Source organism: Physella acuta, unplaced genomic scaffold, assembly GCF_028476545.2.
Source record: "Physella acuta isolate Inbredline_101_S28 unplaced genomic scaffold, ASM2847654v3 ptg001082l, whole genome shotgun sequence".
Classification (NCBI taxonomy): domain Eukaryota; kingdom Metazoa; phylum Mollusca; class Gastropoda; family Physidae; genus Physella; species Physella acuta.
Genome location: NW_026732599.1, coordinates 60,001 through 84,588, shown reverse-complemented (window position 1 = coordinate 84,588; position 24,588 = coordinate 60,001). Strand labels below are relative to the sequence as shown.

The 24,588-nt window shown below is 40.0% G+C and overlaps 2 protein-coding genes across 3 annotated transcripts in view; both read right to left on the bottom strand.

The window, feature by feature from the left end:
- Positions 1 to 8,889: 8,889 nt before the first annotated feature.
- On the bottom strand, positions 8,890 to 17,076 carry LOC131955587 (uncharacterized). 2 transcript variants are annotated; one of them, XM_059319760.1, is made up of 5 exons: positions 16,292 to 17,076; positions 14,912 to 16,255; positions 12,470 to 12,716; positions 10,513 to 10,611; positions 8,890 to 9,173 (listed from the first exon to the last, which is right to left on the bottom strand). In XM_059319760.1, exons 1-5 carry the CDS (start codon positions 16,988 to 16,990, stop codon positions 8,995 to 8,997), a joined length of 2,568 nt encoding a protein of 855 aa, XP_059175743.1. In that variant the 5' UTR covers positions 16,991 to 17,076; the 3' UTR covers positions 8,890 to 8,994. The 2 variants fall into 2 exon arrangements, with proteins under 2 accessions (XP_059175743.1, XP_059175742.1); XM_059319759.1 differs by having other exon boundaries at positions 14,912 to 17,076.
- Positions 17,077 to 22,931: 5,855 nt separating this feature from the next.
- LOC131955593 (glycine N-phenylacetyltransferase-like) overlaps positions 22,932 to 24,588 on the bottom strand; it is a 5,800-nt gene continuing 4,143 nt past the window's right edge. Inside the window, exons 4-6 of the mRNA XM_059319769.1 lie at positions 24,394 to 24,511; positions 23,970 to 24,122; positions 22,932 to 23,184 (exon numbers count right to left, since the gene is read on the bottom strand). Coding sequence (XP_059175752.1) covers positions 22,932 to 23,184; positions 23,970 to 24,122; positions 24,394 to 24,511 — 524 coding nt within the window. The remainder of the gene's footprint in view (positions 23,185 to 23,969; positions 24,123 to 24,393; positions 24,512 to 24,588) is intronic.

Sequence of the window (24,588 nt, the reverse complement as noted above, 5' to 3'; positions counted from 1 at the left end):
ACCTCAGATAATTAACTGACCATGTTATTCATGACTTAAGCAGTTGTCATGTATGAATCAGACGTTATGCAAAAAAAGTTTAATTTGAATTTTTTAATAATAAAGTTATGCAACAGACATGAAAAATTGTTGAAATAATGAACATACTAGGGCAGTCGATACAAGAAATCAAACGTTTTGAGTGGTAATTACATGAAAAATTATAAAATATTGACAAAGTGGATAAAAAAACAATTTGTTCAGACGTTTTTTTCCCAGGCGATTTTTAATTCTTTTGTACCATTACGACCCTCCCAGCGTCCGATAAAATTCTCTCTATTTAATTCGTTGTTTTTTCAAATTCAAGTTTTTAATTGTAAATCTGGGTCATGATAGCGCTAAAGCGGCCATTTTTCGTCGTATTTACCGCTTGTAGTTTCTCTTTAGGTTGATTTTGTATTTTATAGAATTTTTTTTTTATCTTATTTACGGCAATTATTCAACACTGCGGATATCATTCCATGTTCGTGTCTAAATATTGACGTCGCCCCGTTGTAAAATTAACCAAAATAAAAAAATATTAATGAGACACTAATCCTATCCATGATTTTTATTCTACTTTCGTTTTCTACGAATAAACATATTAAGAACTCGTAAAAAAAGTTCAGGGTATGGTGATGGCCTTCACCTTGCCGTTAAAACCAGCCAGTGTAGGTTAAATGTAAATAAGGTAGAAATAAGGCAATATATGGGATACAGACAGGGATAGTTCAGCTTTTTTATTAGCTCCCAAAATTTTAATTTGATGAAATGGATAAGAGTGTGTGGCTAGTTAAAACAGGATAAGTCTGTGTCAGTGTTTCTTCCAGACCTTTTTCTCCGTGGGGGGGGGGGGGCACTTGAAATTTTCGGGGGGGAGGGGGGGGGGGGCGGTAGACTTTCTTCCGGGGGGCGGAGACTGTTAAAAGTATATATTTTCTATATAAATTATATAAATTTCATTTCGTTTTGGGGGGGGGGGGGGGGGCTAGAAGAGATGCCTAGAAGAAACTCTGGTCTGTGTGTGGTCAGTACACATAGGATAAGTAGATCTATGTGAGGTTAGTAGACATAGATAAGTATGTGAGGTTAGTAGACATAGATAAGTATGTGAGGTTAGTACACACAGGGTAAGTGTGTGAGGTTAGTACACACAGGGTAAGTGTGTGAGGTTAGTACACATAGATAAGTATGTGAGGTTGGTACACATAGATAAGTATGTGAGGTTAGTAGACATAGATAAGTTTGTGTGGTTAGTACACATAGATAAGTATGTGAGGTTAGTACACATAGATAAGTATGTGAGGTTAGTAGACATAGATAAGTTTGTGTGGTTAGTACACATAGATAAGTATGTGAGGTTAGTACACACAGGGTAAGTGTGTGAGGTTAGTACACATAGATAAGTATGTGAGGTTAGCACACATAGATAAGTATGTGAGGTTGGTACACATAGATAAGTATGTGAGGTTAGCACACATAGATAAGTTTGTGTGGTTAGTACACATAGATAAGTATGTGAGGTTAGTACACACAGGGTAAGTGTGTGAGGTTAGTACACATAGAGTAAGTGTGTGAGGTTAGTACACATAGAGTAGGGCCTAAGTAAGTGTGGTTAGTACACATAGATAAGTGTGTGAGGTTAGCACACATAGATAAGTTTGTGTGGTTAGTACACATAGATAAGTATGTGAGGTTAGTACACATAGATAAGTGTGTGAGGTTAGTACACACAGGGTAAGTGTGTCAGGTTAGTACACATAGATAAGTATGTGAGGTTAGCACACATAGATAAGTATGTGAGGTTAGCACACATAGATAAGTATGTGAGGTTAGCACACATAGATAAGTTTGTGTGGTTAGCACACATAGATAAGTATGTGAGGTTAGCACACATAGATAAGTATGTGAGGTTAGCACACATAGATAAGTATGTGAGGTTAGCACACATAGATAAGTATGTGAGGTTAGCACACATAGATAAGTATGTGAGGTTAGTACACATAGATAAGTATGTGAGGTTAGCACACATAGATAAGTATGTGAGGTTAGCACACATAGATAAGTATGTGAGGTTAGCACACATAGATAAGTATGTGAGGTTAGCACACATAGATAAGTATGTGAGGTTAGTACACATAGATAAGTATGTGAGGTTAGTACACATAGATAAGTATGTGAGGTTAGCACACATAGATAAGTATGTGAGGTTAGTACACACAGGGTAAGTGTACCTTCGACATACAACAACACACAATACTGTAATTACCAACTATAATATTCTTTTCGTTATATATGAGAAAAGTATTTTATTCACTGTTACATTGTATCAAATGAAATTTGTAAACCTTTTTAACACCGAGTATAAAAATATATAATTTTAGTTATTTTCTTCACTTACAACACAACACATTAAGTAAGTCACGTAAAACATGACATTAATCGCGTTATATCAAACATAACACATTAATTAACTAACGTAAACATTGCATTAATCTAGTTATAGCAAACATAACACATTAACTAACTCACGTAAACATTGCATTAATCTAGTTATATTAAACAATACATTAATCTAGTTATATCAAACATAATACATTAATCTAGTTATATCAAACATAATACATTAATCTAGTTATATCAAACATAATACATTAATCTAGTTATATCAAACATAATACATTAATCTAGTTATATCAAACATAATACATTAATCTAGTTATATCAAACATAATACATTAATCTAGTTATATCAAACATAATACATTAATCTAGTTATATCAAACATAATACATTAATCTAGTTATATCAAACATAATACATTAATCTAGTTATATCAAACATAATACATTAATCTAGTTATATCAAACATAATACATTAATCTAGTTATATCAAACATAATACATTAATCTAGTTATATCAAACATAATACATTAATCTAGTTATATCAAACATAATACATTAATCTAGTTATATCAAACATAATACATTAATCTAGTTATATCAAACATAATACATTAATCTAGTTATATCAAACATAATACATTAATCTAGTTATATCAAACATAATACATTAATCTAGTTATATCAAACATAATACATTAATCTAGTTATATCAAACATAATACATTAATCTAGTTATATCAAACATAATACATTAATCTAGTTATATCAAACATAATACATTAATCTAGTTATATCAAACATAATACATTAATCTAGTTATATCAAACATAATACATTAATCTAGTTATATCAAACATAATACATTAATCTAGTTATATCAAACATAATACATTAATCTAGTTATATCAAACATAATACATTAATCTAGTTATATCAAACATAATACATTAATCTAGTTATATCAAACATAATACATTAATCTAGTATTAGATTAGGGGGGTCACTTGAACGTGGGGGGGTAGAGATGCCTGAAAGAAACTCTCTACTCAAGACGGACGGTAGTACATCATGTTGATGGCGGTGTGTAGTACATCATGTTGATGGCGGTCTGTAGAACATCATGTTAATGGCGGTGTCTAGTACATCATGTTGATGGCGGTGTGTAGTACATCATGTTGATGGTGGTGTGTAGTACATCATGTTGATGGCGGTGTGTAGTACATCATGTTGATGGCGGTCTGTAGAACATCATGTTAATGGCGGTGTGTAGTACATCATGTTGATGGCGGTGTGTAGTACATCATGTTGATGGTGGTGTGTAGTACATCATGTTGATGGCGGTGTGTAGTACATCATGTTGATGGTGTGTAGTACATCATGTTGATGGTGTGTAGTACATCATGTTGATGGCAGTGTGTAGTACATCATGTTGATGGTGGTGTGTAGTACATCATGTTGATGGCGGTGTGTAGTACATCATGTTGATGGTGGTGTGTAGTACATCATGTTGATGGTGTGTAGTACATCATGTTGATGGCGGTGTGTAGTACATCATGTTGATGGTGGTGTGTAGTACATCATGTTGATGGCGGTCTGTAGTATATCATGTTGATGGCGGTGTGTAGTACATCATGTTGATGGTGGTGTGTAGTACATCATGTTGATGGTGTGTAGTACATCATGTTGATGGCGGTGTGTAGTACATCATGTTGATGGCGGTGTGTAGTACATCATGTTGATGGTGGTGTGTAGTACATCATGTTGATGGTGTGTAGTACATCATGTTGATGGCGGTGTGTAGTACATCATGTTGATGACGGTGTGTAGTACATCATGTTGATGGCGGTGTGTAGTACATCATGTTGATGGCGGCGTGTAGTACATCATGTTGATGGCGGTGTGTAGTACATCATGTTGATGGCGGTGTGTAGTACATCATGTTGATGGCGGTGTGTAGTACATCATGTTGATGGCGGTGTGTAGTACATCATGTTGATGGCGGTGTGTAGTACATCATGTTGATGGCGGTGTGTAGTACATCATGTTGATGGCGGTGTGTAGTACATTATGTTGATGGCAGTGTGTAGTACATCATGTTGATGGCGGTGTGTAGTACATCATGTTGATGGCGGTGTGTAGTACATCATGTTGATGGTGTGTAGTACATCATGTTGATGGTGTGTAGTACATCATGTTGATGGTGTGTAGTACATCATGTTGATGGCGGTGTGTAGTACATCATGTTGATGGCGGTGTGTAGTACATCATGTTAATGGCGGTGTGTAGTACATCATGTTGATGGCGGTGTGTAGTACATCATGTTGATGGCCGTGTGTGGTGTACATCATGTTGATGGCGGTGTGTAGTACATCATGTTGATGGCGGTGTGTAGTACATCATGTTGATGGCGGTGTGTAGTACATCATGTTGATGGCGGTGTGTAGTACATCATGTTGATGGCGGTGTGTAGTACATCATGTTGATGGCGGTGTGTAGTACATCATGTTGATGGTGGTGTGTAGTACATCATGTTGATGGCGGTGTGTAGTACATCATGTTGATGGCGGTGTGTAGTACATCATGTTGATGGCGGTGTGTAGTACATCATGTTGATGGCGGTGTGTAGTACATCATGTTGATGGCGGTGTGTAGTACATCATGTTGACGTCATGGTGTAAAACGTCTGCTCCATAGGCAGACGTGAAATTTTGTTTTGAAACAGCTGGTGGATTCCTGGGGCCAGGACCGTCGGGTACCCTGCCAGAGGAGTCAGTCAGTCATGAGTCAGGTTTTAAGTCAGTCATGAGTCAGGTTTTAAGTCAGTCATTAGTCAGGTTTTAAGTCAGTCATGAGTCAGGTTTTAAGTCAGTCATTAGTCAGGTTTAAGTCAGTCATGAGTCAGGTTTAAAGACAGTCATGAGTCAGGTTTAAAGACAGTCATGAGTCAGGTTTTAAGTCAGTCATGAGTCAGGTTTTAAGTCAGTCATTAGTCAGGTTTTAAGTCAGTCATGAGTCAGGTTTTAAGTCAGTCATTAGTCAGGTTTAAGTCAGTCATGAGTCAGGTTTAAAGACAGTCATGAGTCAGGTTTAAGACAGTCATGAGTCAGGTTTTAAGTCAGTCATGAGTCAGTTTAAAGACAGTCATGAGTCAGGTTTAAAGACAGTCATGAGTCAGGTTTTAAGTCAGTCATGAGTCAGGTTTTAAGTCAGTCATTAGTCAGGTTTTAAGTCAGTCATGAGTCAGGTTTTAAGTCAGTCATTAGTCAGGTTTAAGTCAGTCATGAGTCAGGTTTAAAGACAGTCATGAGTCAGGTTTAAAGACAGTCATGAGTCAGGTTTTAAGTCAGTCATGAGTCAGTTTAAAGACAGTCATGAGTCGGGTTTTAGTCAGTCATGAGTCAGGTTTTAAGTCAGTCATGAGTCAGGTTTTAAGTCAGTCATGAGTCAGATTTTAGTCAGTCATGAGTCAGGTTTTAGTCAGTCATGAGTCAGGTTTAAGTCAGTCATTCTCTGGTAAGAAATGTCCAGGTAAAAGTTCCAGACTTTGGTCAGTGAATCCAACTTGACAAGTTAATCCAGGTAGAGACCAGCACGTCAGACAGTCGGAGTAAAACAATGGCTGGATAAAACAAGCTACTAGCTCCTAAGTTACGAATTTGTGCCGGTTTGTTCCAGTCAAAAAATCCTGGCAATGTCAACAATGTCTATGATGAGCTGACGTCACGAGCGTATATTATGTTTACCAGTTGCGTTAAAGTATTCAATACACTGAAACAGATGGTGGCTAATTTTTACTTTCTCGTATACAGAGTGTAGAAGAAGTATTGTAATCGAAGCGTTTAACAGGTTTTTCTTACGTGCTTCATTCTCCATTATAGTCATTGGCCAGATGTACTCACCAAGAAAGACCGAGGTATATCAAGCAACATGTTTGTCAACAACTCACCAAGAAATAAAGTAACAAGTCTATAAACAACTAGAGACCTTCAGGCTAGCAGCCAAACGCTCTACCATTCGACCACTCAACAAGAAAGACCGAGGTAAATCTTGCTCAAGCCAGGCTTGGTGGATGTACCTGCACTAAAACCCCTGTCAACTCCGTTCTGTTCTGTTATGTAATCTTTATTTAATGAGAGCAGCCAGATCTAGGTCACATACACTGGCCTACTTACGTGACTTATTAGGTGTGTTGCACTGGGGCCAACCGGCAGGGTTTCTTTTAGGCAAGTGTACCACCAGCCCCCCCCCCCCCGGGTATTTCAGTGACCCCCCCCCCCCCTCTCGGATAAAAATGTTGAAACAAATCTAGCTAGCAAGAACTGTCGGATAATGAAAGACAACCTAAAAAATAAATAATGCCAATGTAGTCTCGTTACCTTTAAACCAACCACTCTAATAGCTGGTTAGGAAACTTGTAAACAGTTTTAATCTAAATCTTCGAGAGTATGACACTTACATGGCTTCAGCAACGACTTTAACCTTGGAGTGTCACACAATCACTAGACAAACGTATGATATCATCATGCAACAAACAATACCACACAGCTCGACTTGTTCTCTTCGAACAGGAGTCTCCAAACTACGGCCCGCTGGCCGGATGCGGCCCGCGAGGTCCTCTCATCTGGCCCGCGGAGATCTTTTTGTCTACGGAAAAATTGTTTGTAGGAGGTGGTTGAGTAACTTTGCCCAGAAAATTCAAAGTAGTTTGAAAAAGTAGCTTTGGGTGCATATACCAGAGAGGATATATTCAATGAGTTAAAAAAAAAAACATTAATTTGCTGATTATAACTTTAACTGGATTAACTTCAGTTGCCTAACTTTTGATGGTCGAAAGTACACGAATGGCATAAAGAAAGGCTATGTTGGACAACCGAAGGAGAAAAATATTCTACAACCAATGTTCCTGTACTGTATTATTCACCAGCAAGCTTTGTTTGCTAAATATATGGACATTAGCAGTGTACTGAATCATGTGGTGAAGGTGGTGAATTTAATAAGGCCACATGGGCTTAACCATAGATAGTTCAGAGACTTGTTGAAAAAAAAAACACAGAATAGAGAAAGGAAATAGGTTATTTTCTGGAAAGTAAATTCAAGCTACAGCCAATAATGTCTGATTAAGAGTGGGTATAGAAATTGGCCTCTGCTGAAGACATAACCAGTTATTTTAATTTTTGGAACCTAAATTTACAAGAGAAGAAAATCTAGTTTTTGATCTATACACCCACCTAAAGGCCTTCACACATTAACTTGTCATGTTTTTGGAACAAGTACAGGCCAACAACTTCACTTTCAGCAGTGCAAGGTCTTCATGGCTAAACAACAGCTGAACTCCCCACGTCATTTGAATGCGAGATCATCAAAGTTTCAGCAGCAGTTTTCTAACTTGGATTCAAAGGCAGAAGAAGTGAGACTGTTTCAAAACCCATTTGAAGCAGATGTGGCCAGTTGCCCAGATGAACTGCAGCTGAAGGTAAGTGAATTGCAAGCAAATGACCTCCTTAAAGACAAGTTCAAAGAAGCAAGGGTGGTTTTTTACAAGGAAGACTTTCCTAATATTAAATTTTTTGCATAAAAGTACCTTTCAGATTTTGGAACAGCATACCTGTGTGAATAAAAAATTTCAAGAATGAAATACGTGTTGGGGGTGGGGGGGGGGGGTAAGACGTTCTTGGGGGGGGGGGCTCAGACACCCGGAACAGATGCCCCCGAACTGATATTTGATAGTTAATGCGGCCCTCGGGCTGAAAAGTTTGGAGACCCATGTTTTAGAAGATGACGTATGAGGTCACATGTTGACCATTGAGGTCATAAAGTCGACTAGTTAATATCAGAAGTTGACCCGTGGTGTCAAGTACATTCAATGAATTCATAGAGTCATCCCGTCTTTACTTGCAATGGACGAGGGTAACGTGGAAGCAGAGTCATGGCATCTTTCATCAAATGTGGGTGCCAACTTTTGATGCTCTAGCTTAGCTTAGCCTGGTTTTAGAACGCTAGGAGACTTCATACAATATTTTAAATACTAAACTTGAGCCCAACCTCGACCTTAACTATATGTCTAATCTCGAACTTAAACTTAATCCTGGCCTTAATCTTTAAGGTAATCCCAACCCTGATCTTGACTCTAACCAATACGCTTACCATAATACATATACGTATAGTACGTATACATACGTACACGTACACATACGTACACATACGTACACGTACACGTACACGTACACGTACACGTACACGTACACGTACACGTACACGTACACCTACACCTACACCTACACCTACACGTACACCTACACGTACACCTACACGTACACGTACACGTACACGTACACGTACACGTACACGTACACGTACACGTACACGTACACGTACACGTACACGTACACGTACACGTACACGTACACATACACGTACACGTACATATACAAGTAACGGAACAGAAAAAAAGCCCAGAAACGTGAAAAAAAACTTAATTCTTTTTAATATGTATGTTTATATGTTGTGTCTGGTGTTTGTTGGTTATTTTTAGATGGGTTTGCAAGTGTACATCATAAAAATAAAAAAAATCAATATTCAAGCAAATCCGCCAAGAATGATTCACTACTCCTTGGGACGCTGAGATGTTCCTTGTCTTCTGTTTCTATTGTTGGACGGTAGCCTTGCAGCAGGTGATTAACAATTATGAGTCGCTTTATTTCTTTTAGCTGTCGGTTCTGTTCGTAGTGCAGGTACGTATTCGCAACTCCTGTGAAATACAAAACAGTGTACATTGACCGCACCGGGTGACACTATTTAGGGGGGTGACACCAAGGCAAAAGAATAGCAAAATATATAGAGAAAACGATAATTCCCATTAATTAAGTGATTAATTCGAGTGTTAAATAGTGTTTTAAGAGGAGCAAATCGAAAGTTTGAGGGGGGTGCAAATCGAAAGTCTGAGGGGGGGTGCAAATCGAAAGTTTGATGGGGCGAGGGGAGGGGTGGAAATCGAAAGTTTGGGGGGGGGGTGCAAATCGAAAATGGAAAGTTTGACCCCGGAAAGTGTCGCTACGCCTTGGGGGGGGGGGGGGGGGACACGATTACGCCTCTGGCGGGTGACACCATTAAGTGCCGCACCGGGGCCACACTCTTTAGGCCCACCTCGTAAGTTAGATAAGATAAGTTAGATAAGATAAGTTAGATAAGATAAGTTAGATAAGATAAGTTAGATAAGATAAGTTAGATAAGATAAGTTAGATAAGATAAGTTAGATAAGATAAGTTAGATAAGATAAGTTAGATAAGATAAGTTAGATAAGATAAGTTAGATAAGATAAGTTAGATAAGATAAGTTAGATAAGATAAGTTAGATAAGATAAGTTAGATAAGATAAGTTAGATAAGATAAGTTAGATAAGATAAGTTAGATAAGATAAGTTAGATAAGATAAGTTAGATAAGATAAGTTAGATAAGATAAGTTAGATAAGATAAGTTAGATAAGATAAGTTAGATAAGATAAGTTAGATAAGATAAGTTAGATAAGATAAGTTAGATAAGATAAGTTAGATAAGATAAGTTAGATAAGATAAGTTAGATAAGATAAGTTAGATAAGATAAGTTAGATAAGATAAGTTAGATAAGATAAGTTAGATAAGATAAGTTAGATAAGATAAGTTAGATAAGATAAGTTAGATAAGATAAGTTAGATAAGATAAGTTAGATAAGATAAGTTAGATAAGATAAGTTAGATAAGATAAGTTAGATAAGATAAGTTAGATAAGATAAGTTAGATAAGATAAGTTAGATAAGATAAGTTAGATAAGATAAGTTAGATAAGATAAGTTAGATAAGATAAGTTAGATAAGATAAGTTAGATAAGATAAGTTAGATAAGATAAGTTAGATAAGATAAGTTAGATAAGATAAGTTAGATAAGATAAGTTAGATAAGATAAGTTAGATAAGATAAGTTAGATAAGATAAGTTAGATAAGATAAGTTAGATAAGATAAGTTAGATAAGATAAGTTAGATAAGATAAGTTAGATAAGATAAGCCTTTGGAAGTAGATAGATCTATAAAGATCTTATATATGTGAAAAACATCTTACCTATGATGGGAACTGCGAACACACCGACAATAATTGTACAATATTCAAGCGTTCGTGCTTCAACCATAACGGGCGTCATGTAAATACAGGTAATAAAAACTGCAAATAAAATAAAATACTTAAAAAAAACTTTTTAAAAAACCACGTTTTTCTTGTGGACTAAAAAGTAAAAAATAACTATTTACATACATTTGATGACAAAAAACGTGGGTACGTTCACCATCAAATTTCCCGACCCATCTGCCCGACCCACGTTTTTTGTCATCAAATGTATGTAAATAGTTATTTTTTACTTTTTAGTCCACAAGAAAAACGTGGTTTTTTAAAAAGTTTTTTTTAAGTATTTTATTTTCTCCTTTTTAGTCCGTTGCTACACATGAAAAACGTGGTTTTTAAAAAAGTTTTTTATATAGTTTATTTTCTACTTTATCTAATGACTTGATTAAGTATGAATTGACTAAGTGTTTATAAATACACGGACTAAAAAAATCTTGAGCGACCAGGATTCGAACCTGGGTTGTCGCGGCCACAACGCGAAGTACTAACCACTATACGATCACGGCCAGCGCGCTCACATCGATTGGGGCCGAAGTAACTGTGTCTATAAGCCTCCAGTCTTGTCGGTATCTTTAGAAATCATGTCCTCAATTTTATGGTCCTTGGGGCGTAATTAAATTAAGCTAATTACCGTCTCTAATTGCTAGTTTTTATGATTGCATCTGAAATTGTTAGGCGAAAGTAGCCTACATGCCAAATTTCAGATCTATTGAGCAATCAGAAGTGGGTTAATTTTCGATGTCAATTTTAACAACAAACACACGCGAAGCTGAGTTAATAAAAACGTGTTATAAAAAAAAAAAATTTAAACGGGTAGAGAATGAAGGATATAAAAGGGGAGCGTAAGGTGGACTAGAAAGATAGGTGCCTGTATAGAAGAATGTTGTAAGCTGTCACCACGTCACTTGGTTTCTAGATTTTAATTTGATAGTCGTTATTCTACTATGTATTTATCATCAGTATTCTTGTAGAGCTATTTTATTAATAATAATAAAGTTTAATGTTAAAAATACTGGTGATCGTATTTTTGGATGAAAGAACTCACAACAACAAAAATGTTGTCATATTCAACGTTGTTACATTGGTGGCAGAAGCGGTTTTTCAATCAAAAGTTGTCTACGCAGTTTTTACATTATCAGAAATAGTCATCAAGCAGAAGTGGTCAACGTATTGTTACATTGTCATTGTAAGTAAGTAAGTAAATTTATCGAGATCTACATTCAAGTATCAGCTATTGTTACATTTAAGTAACAAGCTATTGGCTATACACAAACGACTACACATGATATAGAGTTAAACAAAGATGGAACTTTAATAAAGAAACAATATGCAGCACCTTATGCATATAGAGATGCAGTCAAGAAAGAATTAAATCACTTGATCGAAACTAACAAAATACAACGCCAAATTCATCTGAACCTTAACCCATGGTAATAGTAAAAAAAGAAGAATGGGAAAGTAAGAATTTACTGTGACTATAGAGAACTTAATAAAATCACAAAAATAGACGCTGAACCATTGAGAAATAATAGATAACTATTAGATGAAATCGGGAACTCAACAATTTTCACACACCTGGACTTAGAGGTTTTTGGAAAATAGGGATGGATGAGGAATCTAAACAATACACGGCGTTTACAACTGAAGAAGGATTATTTGAGTGGAATGGCATGCCTTTTGGCCTAGTGAACTCAACAGCTACATTCTCAAGAATCATGAGAACAATGCTTGCAAATATAAAGAATGTGGTACATTTTGTAGATGATATATCCATCCATACTAAGGATATCAATACACATATACAAACAGTTAGAGAAGTACTAGCAAAATTGAGGAACATGGCGCTATTATTACATGGGAAAAGTTAAAAATTGCTAATGAAGAAATGGTGGTGACTTACCGAGTATTATCGAGAAGTATAATGTCAGGTGCAGGTTGTATAAAAGCCCTGTTACTTTGAATGTCGTGCTCTTGCTGGAACTGGCAATGCCAGAGGTCAATCGAAAACCGCCCTGATGACAAGAGTTAGTAAGGAAGTCCTCCACCTCCAGGTCGTTGCAACTCACCTCAGATACGACCGGCTGGACAAACATCCGCAACATGTCTAGAATCAGCTCAGACTGGTCAGTTGGAATGAATGAATCTACCTGGTCAGTTGGGGCATCGGAAATGAATGAATCTACCTGGTCAGATGAGGCATCGGGAATGAATGAATCTACCTGGTCAGTTGGGGCATCGGGAATGAATGAATCTACCTGGTCAGTTGAGGCATCGGGAATGAATGAATCTACCTGGTCAGTTGGGGCATCGGGAATGAATGAATCTACCTGGTCAGTTGGGGCATCGGGAATGAATGAATCTACCTGGTCAGTTGGGGCATCGGGAATGAATGAATCTACCTGGTCAGTTGAGGCATCGGGAATGAATGAATCTACCTGGTCAGTTGGGGCATCGGGAATGAATGAATCTACCTGGTCAGTTGGGGCATCGGGAATGAATGAATCTACCTGGTCAGTTGGGGCATCGGGAATGAATGAATCTACCTGGTCAGTTGGGGCATCGGGAATAAAGGAATCTACCTGGTCAGTTGGGGCATCGGGAATGAATGAATCTACCTGGTCAGTTGGGGCATCGGGAATGAATGAATCTACCTGGTCAGTTGGGGCATCGGGAATGAATGAATCTACCTGGTCAGTTGGGGCATCGGGAATAAAGGAATCTACCTGGTCCGTTGGGGCATCGGGAATAAAGGAATCTACCTGGTCAGTTGGGGCATCGGGAATGAATGAATCTACCTGGTCAGTTGGGGCATCGGGAATAAAGGAATCTACCTGGTCAGTTGGGGCATCGGGAATGAATGAATCTACCTGGTCAGTTGGGGCATCGGGAATAAAGGAATCTACCTGGTCAGTTGGGGCATCGGGAATGAATGAATCTACCTGGTCAGTTGGGGCATCGGGAATGAATGAATCTACCTGGTCAGTTGGGGCATCGGGAATAAAGAAATCTACCTGGTCAGTTGGGGCATCGGGAATAAAGGAATCTACCTGGTCAGTTGGGGAATCGGGAATAAAGGAATCTACCTGGTCAGCTGGGGCATCGGGAATAAAGGAATCTACCTGGTCAGTTGGGGCATCGGGAATGAATGAATCTACCTGGTCAGTTGGGGCATCGGGAATAAATGAATCTACCTGGTCAGTTGGGGCATCGGGAATAAAGGAATCTACCTGGTCAGTTGGGGCATCGGGAATAAAGGAATCTACCTGGTCAGTTCGGGCATCGGGAATGAATGAATCTACCTGGTCAGTTGGGGCATCGGGAATGAATGAATCTACCTGGTCAGTTGGGGCATCGGGAATGAATGAATCTACCTGGTCAGTTGGGGCATCGGGAATGAATGAATCTACCTGGTCAGTTGGGGCATCGGGAATAAAGGAATCTACCTGGTCAGTTGGGAAATCGGGAATGAATGAATCTACCTGGTCAATTGGGGCATCGGGAATAAAGGAAGCTACCTGGTCAGTTGGGGCATCGGGAATAAAGGAATCTACCTGGTCAGTTGGGGCATCGGGAATGAATGAATCTACCTGGTCAGTTGGGGCATCGGGAATAAAGGAATCTACCTGGTCAGTTGGGGCATCGGGAATAAAGAAATCTACCTGGTCAGTTGGGGCATCGGGAATAAAGGAATCTACCTGGTCAGTTGGGGCATCGGGAATGAATGAATCTACGTGGTCAGTTGGGGCATCGGGAATAAAGGAATCTACCTGGTCAGTTGGGGCATCGGGAATAATGAATCTACCTGGTCAGTTGGGGCATCGGGAATAAAGAAATCTACCTGGTCAGTTGGGGCATCGGGAATAAAGGAATCTACCTGGTCAGTTGGGGCATCGGGAATAAAGGAATCTACCTGGTCAGTTGGGGCATCGGGAATAAAGGAATCTACCTGGTCAGTTGGGGCATCGGGAATAAAGGAATCTACCTGGTCAGTTGGGGCATCGGGAATGAATGAATCTACCTGGTCAGTTGGGGCATCGGGAATGAATGAATCTACCTGGTCAGTTGGGGCATCGGGAATGAATGAATCTACCTGGTCAGTTGGGGCATCGGGAATGAATGAATCTACCTGGTCAGTTGGGGCATCGGGAATGAATGAATCTACCTGGTCAGTTGGGGCATCGGGAATGAATGAATCTACCAGGTCAGTTGGGGCATCGGGAATGAATGAATCTACCTGGTCAGTTGGGGCATCGGGAATGAATGAATCTACCTGGTCAGTTGGGGCATCGGGAATAAAGGAATCTACCTGGTCAGTTGGGGCATCGGGAATGAAGGAATCTACCTGGTCAGTTGGGGCATCGACCAGCCCCGCCTCGCTGCATCTCCTGGAGTAGCGGAACATCTCATCGGCTTCACCGGGACCTAGCCTGTGGGACTGATGAGGTGTGTTGTTGTCGCCCGCGTGGTTGTGTGAGGAGGAGAGACGTGGGGCTGCCTCACCCTCCTTTGTATCGACACGTTTATCTTCGTCGGCGCCCGAATCGCAGAGGTCGTCGTTATTATCGGCCGACACACACCCACTGCTTGAGTCGTCTGGATAAAGACGCTTCTCATCTAATTCATCGATGGAAAGACGTTTTTCGTCTATTTCTTCAAACGACGGACAAGTTTCTTCCTGTGTAATGTGTTGATTCTCTTCATGGTCGCAGACATCCTTCGCGGTGTGGACATTAACTGCAAAATCTCCTGCCCCGTGGGTCGCTTCATAAACTGCTTGACTCTGGTCCAAAGTGCAAACCTCCCCGTGCTCGGATGGCAAACAACTTTCCCCAATGTCACAACTGTCTAGAACCTGCATCGTGTCTTCCTCTGACTGACCACCATACTGACCATTCGTTTCTAGATCTTCCTCGTTACCGTTTTTTACTGCTTCCATTTCCATAATATCCAACTGATCCAGTTTGTCTTGTGAATCACTAATGCTTGGAGCATTATAGCCTTGGGTATCGTTGATATTTGAAAGATTGAGTTCTTGTGTATCACCAATGTTTGAAAGATTGAGTTCTTGTGTATCACCTATGTTTGAAAGATTGAGTTCTTGTGTATCACCGATGTTTGAAGGATTGAGTTCTTGTGTATCACCTATGTTTGAAAGATTGAGTTCTTGTGTATCACCGATGTTTGAAAGATTGAGTTCTTGTGTATCACCGATGTTTGAAAGATTGAGTTCTTGTGTATCACCTATGTTGGGTAGATTACAATCCCCGATAGGCTGGGCTGAGTTTATAGAACAAACCACAGTGGCCGTGTAAGGGTTCGGTGGGTTCAGCTCACACCTGCCCTGTAGAACATACACGGAGTTGCTCTGTGTCTCGCCACGATCTAGCTGCAGATCTTCTTTGTTTTCACTCAGCGAGTCTCGCTCGTCTGGCTTGATTAGCTGAAGCCCGTACTCAGCCCGCGGTGGTGGGCTTGGGTCCGGCATCTGATTGTCCCCGTGCTGGGAGAGGACTGAGTCACGGTCCGGCAATTGAGGACCACCCAGATGACGAGAGTTAGAGAGGAAGTCCTCCACCTCCTGGTCGTTGCAACTCACCTCAGACACGACCGGCTGGACAAACGTCTGCACCGTGTCTGGGATTAGCTCAGACTGGTCAGGTGTGGCATCGGGAATAAAGGAATCTACCTGGTCAGTTGGGGCATCGGGAATGAATGAATCTACCTGGTCAGTTATCACATGGGGGACAGGTGAGTCTTTGTGGTCAGATTTTTCAGTTATGACATCGGGGAAAAATGAATCTATCTGTTCAACTATGACATTGGGGACGAAAGAATCTATCTGGTCAGGTTGGTCAGTTATAACACCGGGAACGAATGAATCAATCTGGTCAGTTGTGACATTGGGGACGAATGAATCTATTTCACAATGAGGGTTTGAAGGTTGAAACGAAGTCAGCTGTTCGTTTGTGTGGGGTGATTTACACATACCGTTGTGGTTTTCAGCTGAGGAGTGTGTGGGTGACGGTACCGATTTTTCTAGCATGCGAGGATTCGTTTCGACAACCTCAAGCACGTCATACTCGGGAGAGGGGGTACGGGCATCACAACACACATCTTTCTCTTCTAAATTTACCTCAGGTTTCGTCGCTTCATCTTCTCCCACGGCAGTCGCTGGTGTGGTCTCGACGTTCTCGTTGGCTTTGTTCTCGGCATTTTTACGAAACGTCCGAAAAGAGGGACAGGTTACAGGCTTGCAAAGGTTTGAAACAGGGTCGGCCAAAGTATCCACCTTGAAGTTAACATGGGGTTCGCAGTTACCAACATTCTCCATCTGGTTAACGTTTGCGTTCTTGGCGACTGGGTTGTCTGATTTGATATTGCCGCGTCTTCGTGTCAACGGTTTAACAACCGCAGACTCCATATCAAAATATTGCTAAGACCACCAGAGACGAAGAGGCCTTTTGCAACCATAAGAACGCGTTCAACTAAACATCCATAATTTGGGGTGCACTTTTTTGATGAATTTCAAACTAATAGAAGAGACTTCAAAATATAACTAAAGTATTAAGCAGATTGAAAATAGTATTTCTAAGCTTGAAATTAAAGTTTAAATCCATTCTAAAATGTAGAAAAAAATATAATTAACCTTAAAATAATTAAATAAAATTTAAGTCTTACCGTAATAAGACGGAAGGAAGGTGACGTCATGCAAATTATTTATTTGCAATAGTTTGTTTTTAAGAAGCATTCGGTTAGAGAGTTTCCACTCTACACAAGCAGCGTTTCTTCCAGACTTTTTTCTCCGGCGGGGGGGGGGGGGGCACTTGAAATTTTCGGTGGGGCGGTAGACTTTCTTCGGGGGGGGGGGGGGGGGCGGACACTGTTAAAAGTATATATTTTCTATAATAAATTATATAAATTTCATTTCGTTCGGGGGGCGGTAAAAAAATTTCGGGGGGACTTCGCTGTCCCATTTGAAACCTTTGTCTACAATTGGTAAAATTAAAACTTACTACTTCACCATAGGACTGTGTCAATTAAAATAGTTTCCACCAGGAGAATGTGTGACGAGCTCCATCTTGTAACAGAGCAGGAAATCCCACAGCTGCTAGCCTGGCTTGATCAAGAGTTACCTCAGTCTTTCGCGGTGAGTGGTCGAATGGTAGAGCGTTTGACTACCAGCTCGAAGGTCTCTAGTTCGGATCTCGGTTAGGACTTGTGACTGTAGAACGTCCCTGAATTCCCCGAGCTCTGATGGGTACCTGACTTACGTTGGGGAAAAAAAGCGGTTGTACATCCCTTCAAATGCTGAGGTGAAGAAACATATGTAACCCACTTCATGTGCCCAATAAATCGCTAGGTCTAAAGAGGAACTAAGTGACGCCCCTATATTGACTGTATCCACCCCACCAAGTGACGCCCCTGTATCCACCCCACCAAGTGACGCCCCTGTATCCACCCCACCAAGTGACGCCCCTGTATCCACCCCACCAAGTGACGCCCCTGTATCCACCCCACCAAGTGACGCCCCTGTATCCACCCCACCAAGTCACGCCCCTGTATCCACCCCATCAAGTCACGCCCCTGTATCCACCCCATCAAGTGACGCCCCTGTATCCACCCCACCAAGTGACGCCCCTGTATTGACTGTATCCACCCCGACAAGTGACGCCCCTGTATCCACCCCACCAAGTCACGCCCCTGTATCCACCCCATCAAGTCACGCCCCTGTATCCACCCGACCAAGTGACGCCCCTGTATCCACCCCACCAAGTGACGCCCCTGTATCCACCCGACCAAGTGACGCCCCTGTATCCACCCCACCAAGTCACGCCCCTGTATCCACCCCACCAAGTCACGCCCCTGTATCCACCCCACCAAGTCACGCCCCTGTATCCACCCCATCAAGTCACGCCCCTGTATCCACCCCATCAAGTGACACCCCTGTATACACCCCATCAAGTGACGCCCCTGTATCCACCCCATCAAGTGACACCCCTGTATCAACCCCACCAAGTCACGCTCCTGTATCCACCCCATCAAGTGACACCCCTGTATACACCCCATAAAGTGACGCCTCTGTATCCACCCCACCAAGTGACGCCCCTGTATCCACCCCACCAAGTGACGCCCCTGTATCCACCCCACCAAGTGACGCCTCTGTATCCACCCCACCAAGTGACGCCCCTGTATCAACCCCACCAAGTCACGCCCCTGCATCCACCCCACCAAGTGACACCCCTGTATCCACCCCACCAAGTGACGCCCCTGTATCAACCCCACCAAGTCACGCCCCTGCATCCACCCCACCAAGTGACACCCCTGTATCCACTAACACTAACCTAACTCATTAGAGTGGAACGACCGGCTAACCAAACCTAACCCATCAGAGTGGAACGACCGGCTAACCTAACCTATCAGAGTGGAACGGCCGGCTAACCTAACCTAGCTACCTAACCTTTATTGAACACTTGAATGTTTGACAAGGCTGTCATACTTCAATCAACTATTGGCGTCCTTACCTTAAGAATGGCGTCAAAGTCATCTGTCTTACAGCGTCTACACACCTGGTAGACAAGTTGGCCGTATGTCTCAAGCAATACCTAACATGTGTCTTAGTGTCTTGATAGGAGAGGTATATATCGCGACAGCCAGATGTGAGCTTGTGATACATTAGTCATGTTAATTGATGCGACCTCTGACCTTCACTGTGATGAGTACCACGATGTCTGACCTTCACCTTGATGAGTACCACGACCTTGACTCTCAGTGTGAAGAGTACTACGACCTCTGTCCCTCACCACGAACCACTTTTTGGACCATAATTTCTGTGAATTATTTTTCACCATCTTTTCTGTAAATGTTTTTTTTTTTTTTGGACCACAATTTTCGTAATGCTATTTTTCTGACCATTATTTCTGCAAATGATATTTCTATATCATTAAACTATTTGTATGATTCATCTTTCACGTGAAAAAAAATATAACTATTCTAAAATAATTAGAAAGTGTCACACAGGTAATCTTTATTCCAGTGGCCATGTATTTCAAATCAACAGCTGTGATCTAACTAGACTGATATGAGCCACCAGACTAATAGAGGTTTTACATTAAATACTGACAATATGTCATTATCTCAGATAATTAACCGGCCATGTTATTCATGACTTTAGCAGTTGTTATGTCTGAATCAAACATTATGCAAAAGTTTAATTTGAATTTTTTAATAATAAAGTTAAGCAACAGACAGGAAACATTGTTGAAATAATGAACATACTAGGGCAGTCGATACAAGAAATTAAACGTTTAGAGTAGTTAAATACATGAAAAATTATAAAATATTGACAAAGTGGATACAAAAATATTTGTTCAGACGTTTTTTTACACAGGCGTTTTTTAATTCTTTAATTCCATTACGACCCTCCCATCTTTCGATAAGATTTTCTCTATTAAATTCGTTATTTTTTCAAATCTAAGTTTTTAATCGTAAATCTAGGTCATGATATCGCTAGAGCGGCCATTTTTCGTCGCATTTACCTCTTGTAGTTTCTCTTTAGGTTGGTTTTGTATTTTATAGAATTTTTTTTTGTTTACACCTCACGCAGAACAGCAATTATTTAACACTGCGGCACACCATTCCATGTTCGTGTCTAAACATTAACGTCGCCGCGTTCTAAAATAAACTCAAGTTAAAGTATTAATCCTAGTACTAATCCTATCCATGATTTTTGTTTAAAAAAATAGATGTACTTTCGTTTTCTATGAATAAATAAATTAAGAAATAGTAAAAATTCATTAAAAAAACGTTTTAATAACAAGCTTTTATGTACTAATGCACTAAAATGTAAAAAATAAATTATAGACTACTATTTAAATAACTATAAAGAAAAGCGTGGGTCACTTTAGTACTTTAGTACCTATTTTATACCTTTACTAATATTTGAGAAGAGACCCACGCTTTTCTTTATAGTTATTTAAATAGTAGTCTATAATTTATTTTCTACTTTTTAGTACATTAGTACATAAAAGCTTGTTATTAAAACGTTTTTTAATTAAAAAAATTTCAGTACTTTACATTTTTTATTTACAATAGTGTTACATGACTAAAAACCATTGCGCGTCTATTGAACGTGATGGCGCAACTATTCAACCTGATGGCGCAGCTATGGAACGTGATGACGCGCGTGGTGTGGTTGGATAGACATGCCTAATAATTCGGTCCAAATTTTAATTAATTTATAAAAAATTAATTAGGCATCCAATTAAGTCAAATTTAGTTTCAGATTGCATTGTCTTCATGTCTTGACCCACGTGCCAACTGTGAATCGTATCGGTCAAGTAGAACTGTCCGAATTTTCACTCCTGCGTTTCGAACTAGACTGATGACAGACTGACGAGGAAGTGAGTTAAATAAAAGCTTGTAAAAACAAGTTAATTAAAAAGTCTAGTGACAATTTAAGCGCAATTTCCTTATGTTATCCATAACAATTTTAAATCGTCATCACGTTACATGGCTGCGCCATCACGTTTTGTGACCGAACGAGAGGATATTTTTGAAAACTTTCTTCTGCAATATTGTTCTAAATTATGGCAGGAATCGATTGGTAAATGTTTCAAGTCGCTAAGTGATAAGTGGTCTGATTGCCGAGATATGGGTCAAAAACTGCATTTTTTCGAGTTTTTTTGGCTTTTCTGGGAAATCCAGGAAGGAATTCCGGAATTTTTTTGGCCCACTATCATCCTCATAACTTGCTTAACATAATTGCTTTTGGAACTAGTCCTCGATATTGCTTCGTTGAGGAGGAGATACGACTTAAAGCTGCGAACACACATCCATCCATCCATCCATCAAGAAATGACGGGTTAATAAACGCAATTCTCCAGAATGGAAATTGCGCTAAAAAAAGGATGGGGGGAGAGGGGCATGTTATTGGCCTTCACCTTGTCGCTAAAACCGGGGTAGGTTAAATGTAAATAAGTTAGAAATAATGAAATACATGGGATACAGACAGGGATAGTTCAACTTTTTTTGTTAACTCCCAAAATTTTAATTTGGTGAAATGGATAAGACAAGAGTGTGTGGATAGTTCACACGTTATAACTGTGTGTGGTCAGTACATACAGGATAATTTTGGGAGGTCAGTACATATAGGATAAGTCTGTGTGGTCAGTTCACACATAGATAAGTATGTGAGGTCAGTACACATAGATAAGTCTGTGTGGTCAGTATACACATAGATAAGTATGTGTGTTCAGTACACACATACTTATCTATGTGTGGTCAGTACACATATAGATAAGTCTGTGTGGTCAGTATACACATAGATAAGTATGTGTGGTCAGTATACACATAGATAAGTATGTGTGGTCAGTATACACATAGATAAGTATGTGTGGTCAGTATACACATAGATAAGTCTGTGTGGTCAGTGTACACATAGATAAGTATGTGTGGTCAGTACACACATACTTATCTATGTGTGGTCAGTACACATATAGATAAGTCTGTGTGGTCAGTATACACATAGATAAGTATGTGTGGTCAGTATACACATACTTATCTATGTGTGGTCAGTACACATATAGATAAGTATGTGTGGTCAGTATACACATAGATAAGTATGTGTGGTCAGTACACACATACTTATCTATGTGTGGTCAGTACACATATAGATAAGTATGTGTGGTCAGTATACACAGACTTATCTATGTGTGGTCAGTACACATATAAATAAGTCTGTGAGGTTAGTACAAACACGATAATTAGAATTAGCAGATAAAGAGTGAGGGTTTTGAAACAACGTGTAAAACCCCAGTGTGTAACTTCGACACACAACAACACACAATACTATAACTACCAATTATAATATTCCTTTCGCTATATATGAGAAAAGTATTTTATTCACTGTTACATTGTAACAAATGAAATGTGTGAACCTTTCTTTACACAGAGTATAAAGATATATATTTTTAAGTCATGTGATCATATAAATGTTGTTTGTTTTTTTCACGTAAAACACAACACATTAAGTCACGTAAAACATGCATTAATCTTGTTATGTCAAACATAAAACATTAATCTATTTATATCCAACTTAATACATGTATCTAGTTATATCAGACATAATACATTAATCTAGTTATATCAAACATAATACATTAATCTAGTTATATCAAACATAACACATCATTTGTTACGGTTTATAACGCTTCAAACATAATCCGGACACATCGTGACTTGTACTCTGGCAGTGTTTCTTTCAGACATTTTCTGCTGGGGGGGGGGGGGGGGGGGGAGCGCACTTGAAACTTTCGGGGGGGGGGGGGGAGGGGGGGTAGAGATGCCTTGACAAAACTCTCTACTCAAGACGGACGGTAGTACATCATGTTGATGGCGGTGCTCTTCTTGAATCCGGTCTTCTCAAACAGCTGGATGGCTTGGGCGTTGTCCACGTGACAGTAAGCCGCACACGGGAGGTCAAGGTCGAAGTAAGCCTTAGATATCCCACGTAGCAGCATCTGACCCAGGCCGTGACGTCTCATTTCTGGAACCACGTAAAGAATTCCGAACGTGCCGGAATCGGTTCCTATCACGTGACCTAGACATTGGCCACTCCTGTACAGTAAAATAATTGTTTTTAATATTTAGTGTCTACAATAAAGGTAAGAGGTTTAGTGTGGGTGAGGGGGGGGGGGATGTGTAGATAAATCTCTAGTCTACATCGATATAAATGTGAGGGATGTGGGACACTAAGAGGTACAGCAACCCGTGCTGTTAACACACACAGCACAGAGTCCTATTATATGTCTAATACCAGAGATGGTTCAGTTGATCTACATCAGGTCCAATGACTCTATGACTCATCGACTCTATGACTCACCCAATGGCTCTATTACTCACCTACTGACTCAATGACTCATTCACTGACTATATGACTCACACACTGACTCCATGACTCACCCAATGGCTCTATTACTCACCCACTGACTCAATGACTCATTCACTGACTATATGACTCACACACTGACTCCATGACTCACCCATTGACTTGATGACTCACCAACTGACTCTATGACTCACCCATTGACTTGATGACCCACCCACTGACTCCATGACTCACCCATTGACTTGATGACTCACCCATTGCCTTGATGACTCACCCACTGACTATGTGACTCATGCACTGACTATATGACTCTCCAACTGACTCTATGACTCTCCAACTGACTGTGTGACTCACCAACTGACTCTAAGACTCCCCTGCTGACTCCATCAATCAACCACTCACCTTCCCATCCTCTAAGCTTGACAATGTTAATTGACCAGCACAATCAAACCAACAACAGATTGTATTATCACAATCTAATTAAAATTAATTTGTGTTTTATAAAAGCCCATACTTGTCAAAGACGCCACAAGAAGGAAACTGCTGAATCATCTGTTCTATATATAGCTCGGAGTTGTCCATTTTATATGCCCAGGTCGAGTTGACGATTTTTGCGTGACGTTTTGGGTCGAGAGGGGAGATAATTAGATCGTCTGGTACTGGGCTGCTGTTGATGGTAAAGTGTTGGAGATGATGGAATTGTCATTGGCATAGAAGTAGCTTTATACAAGCTTGTCATAAGTTAAAGCACAATATACAACATACAAAAGTAATTGTAAGCAGTAGATATTAAGTACCTACATTGCATACAAAACCCATAAATCGCAACCCTCATGATACAATACATTGATAGTAAGTATTGATATCGCTTAACACTTTAGAGATAGCACGTCTTAACATTACAGATACAGCCCATAGACCGAAAGTCTTCACGATACCTTTCAGTGACGTCATCGCCTTGTGACATCATGGTGCAAAACGTCTGCTCCATCGGCAGACGTGAAATTTTGTTTTGAAACAGTTGGTGGATTCCTGAGGCTAGATCCGCCGGATAACCTGCCAGAGGAGTCAGTCAGTCATGAGTCAGCTTTACATCAGTCATGAGTCAGGTTTTAAGTCAGTCATGAGTCAGG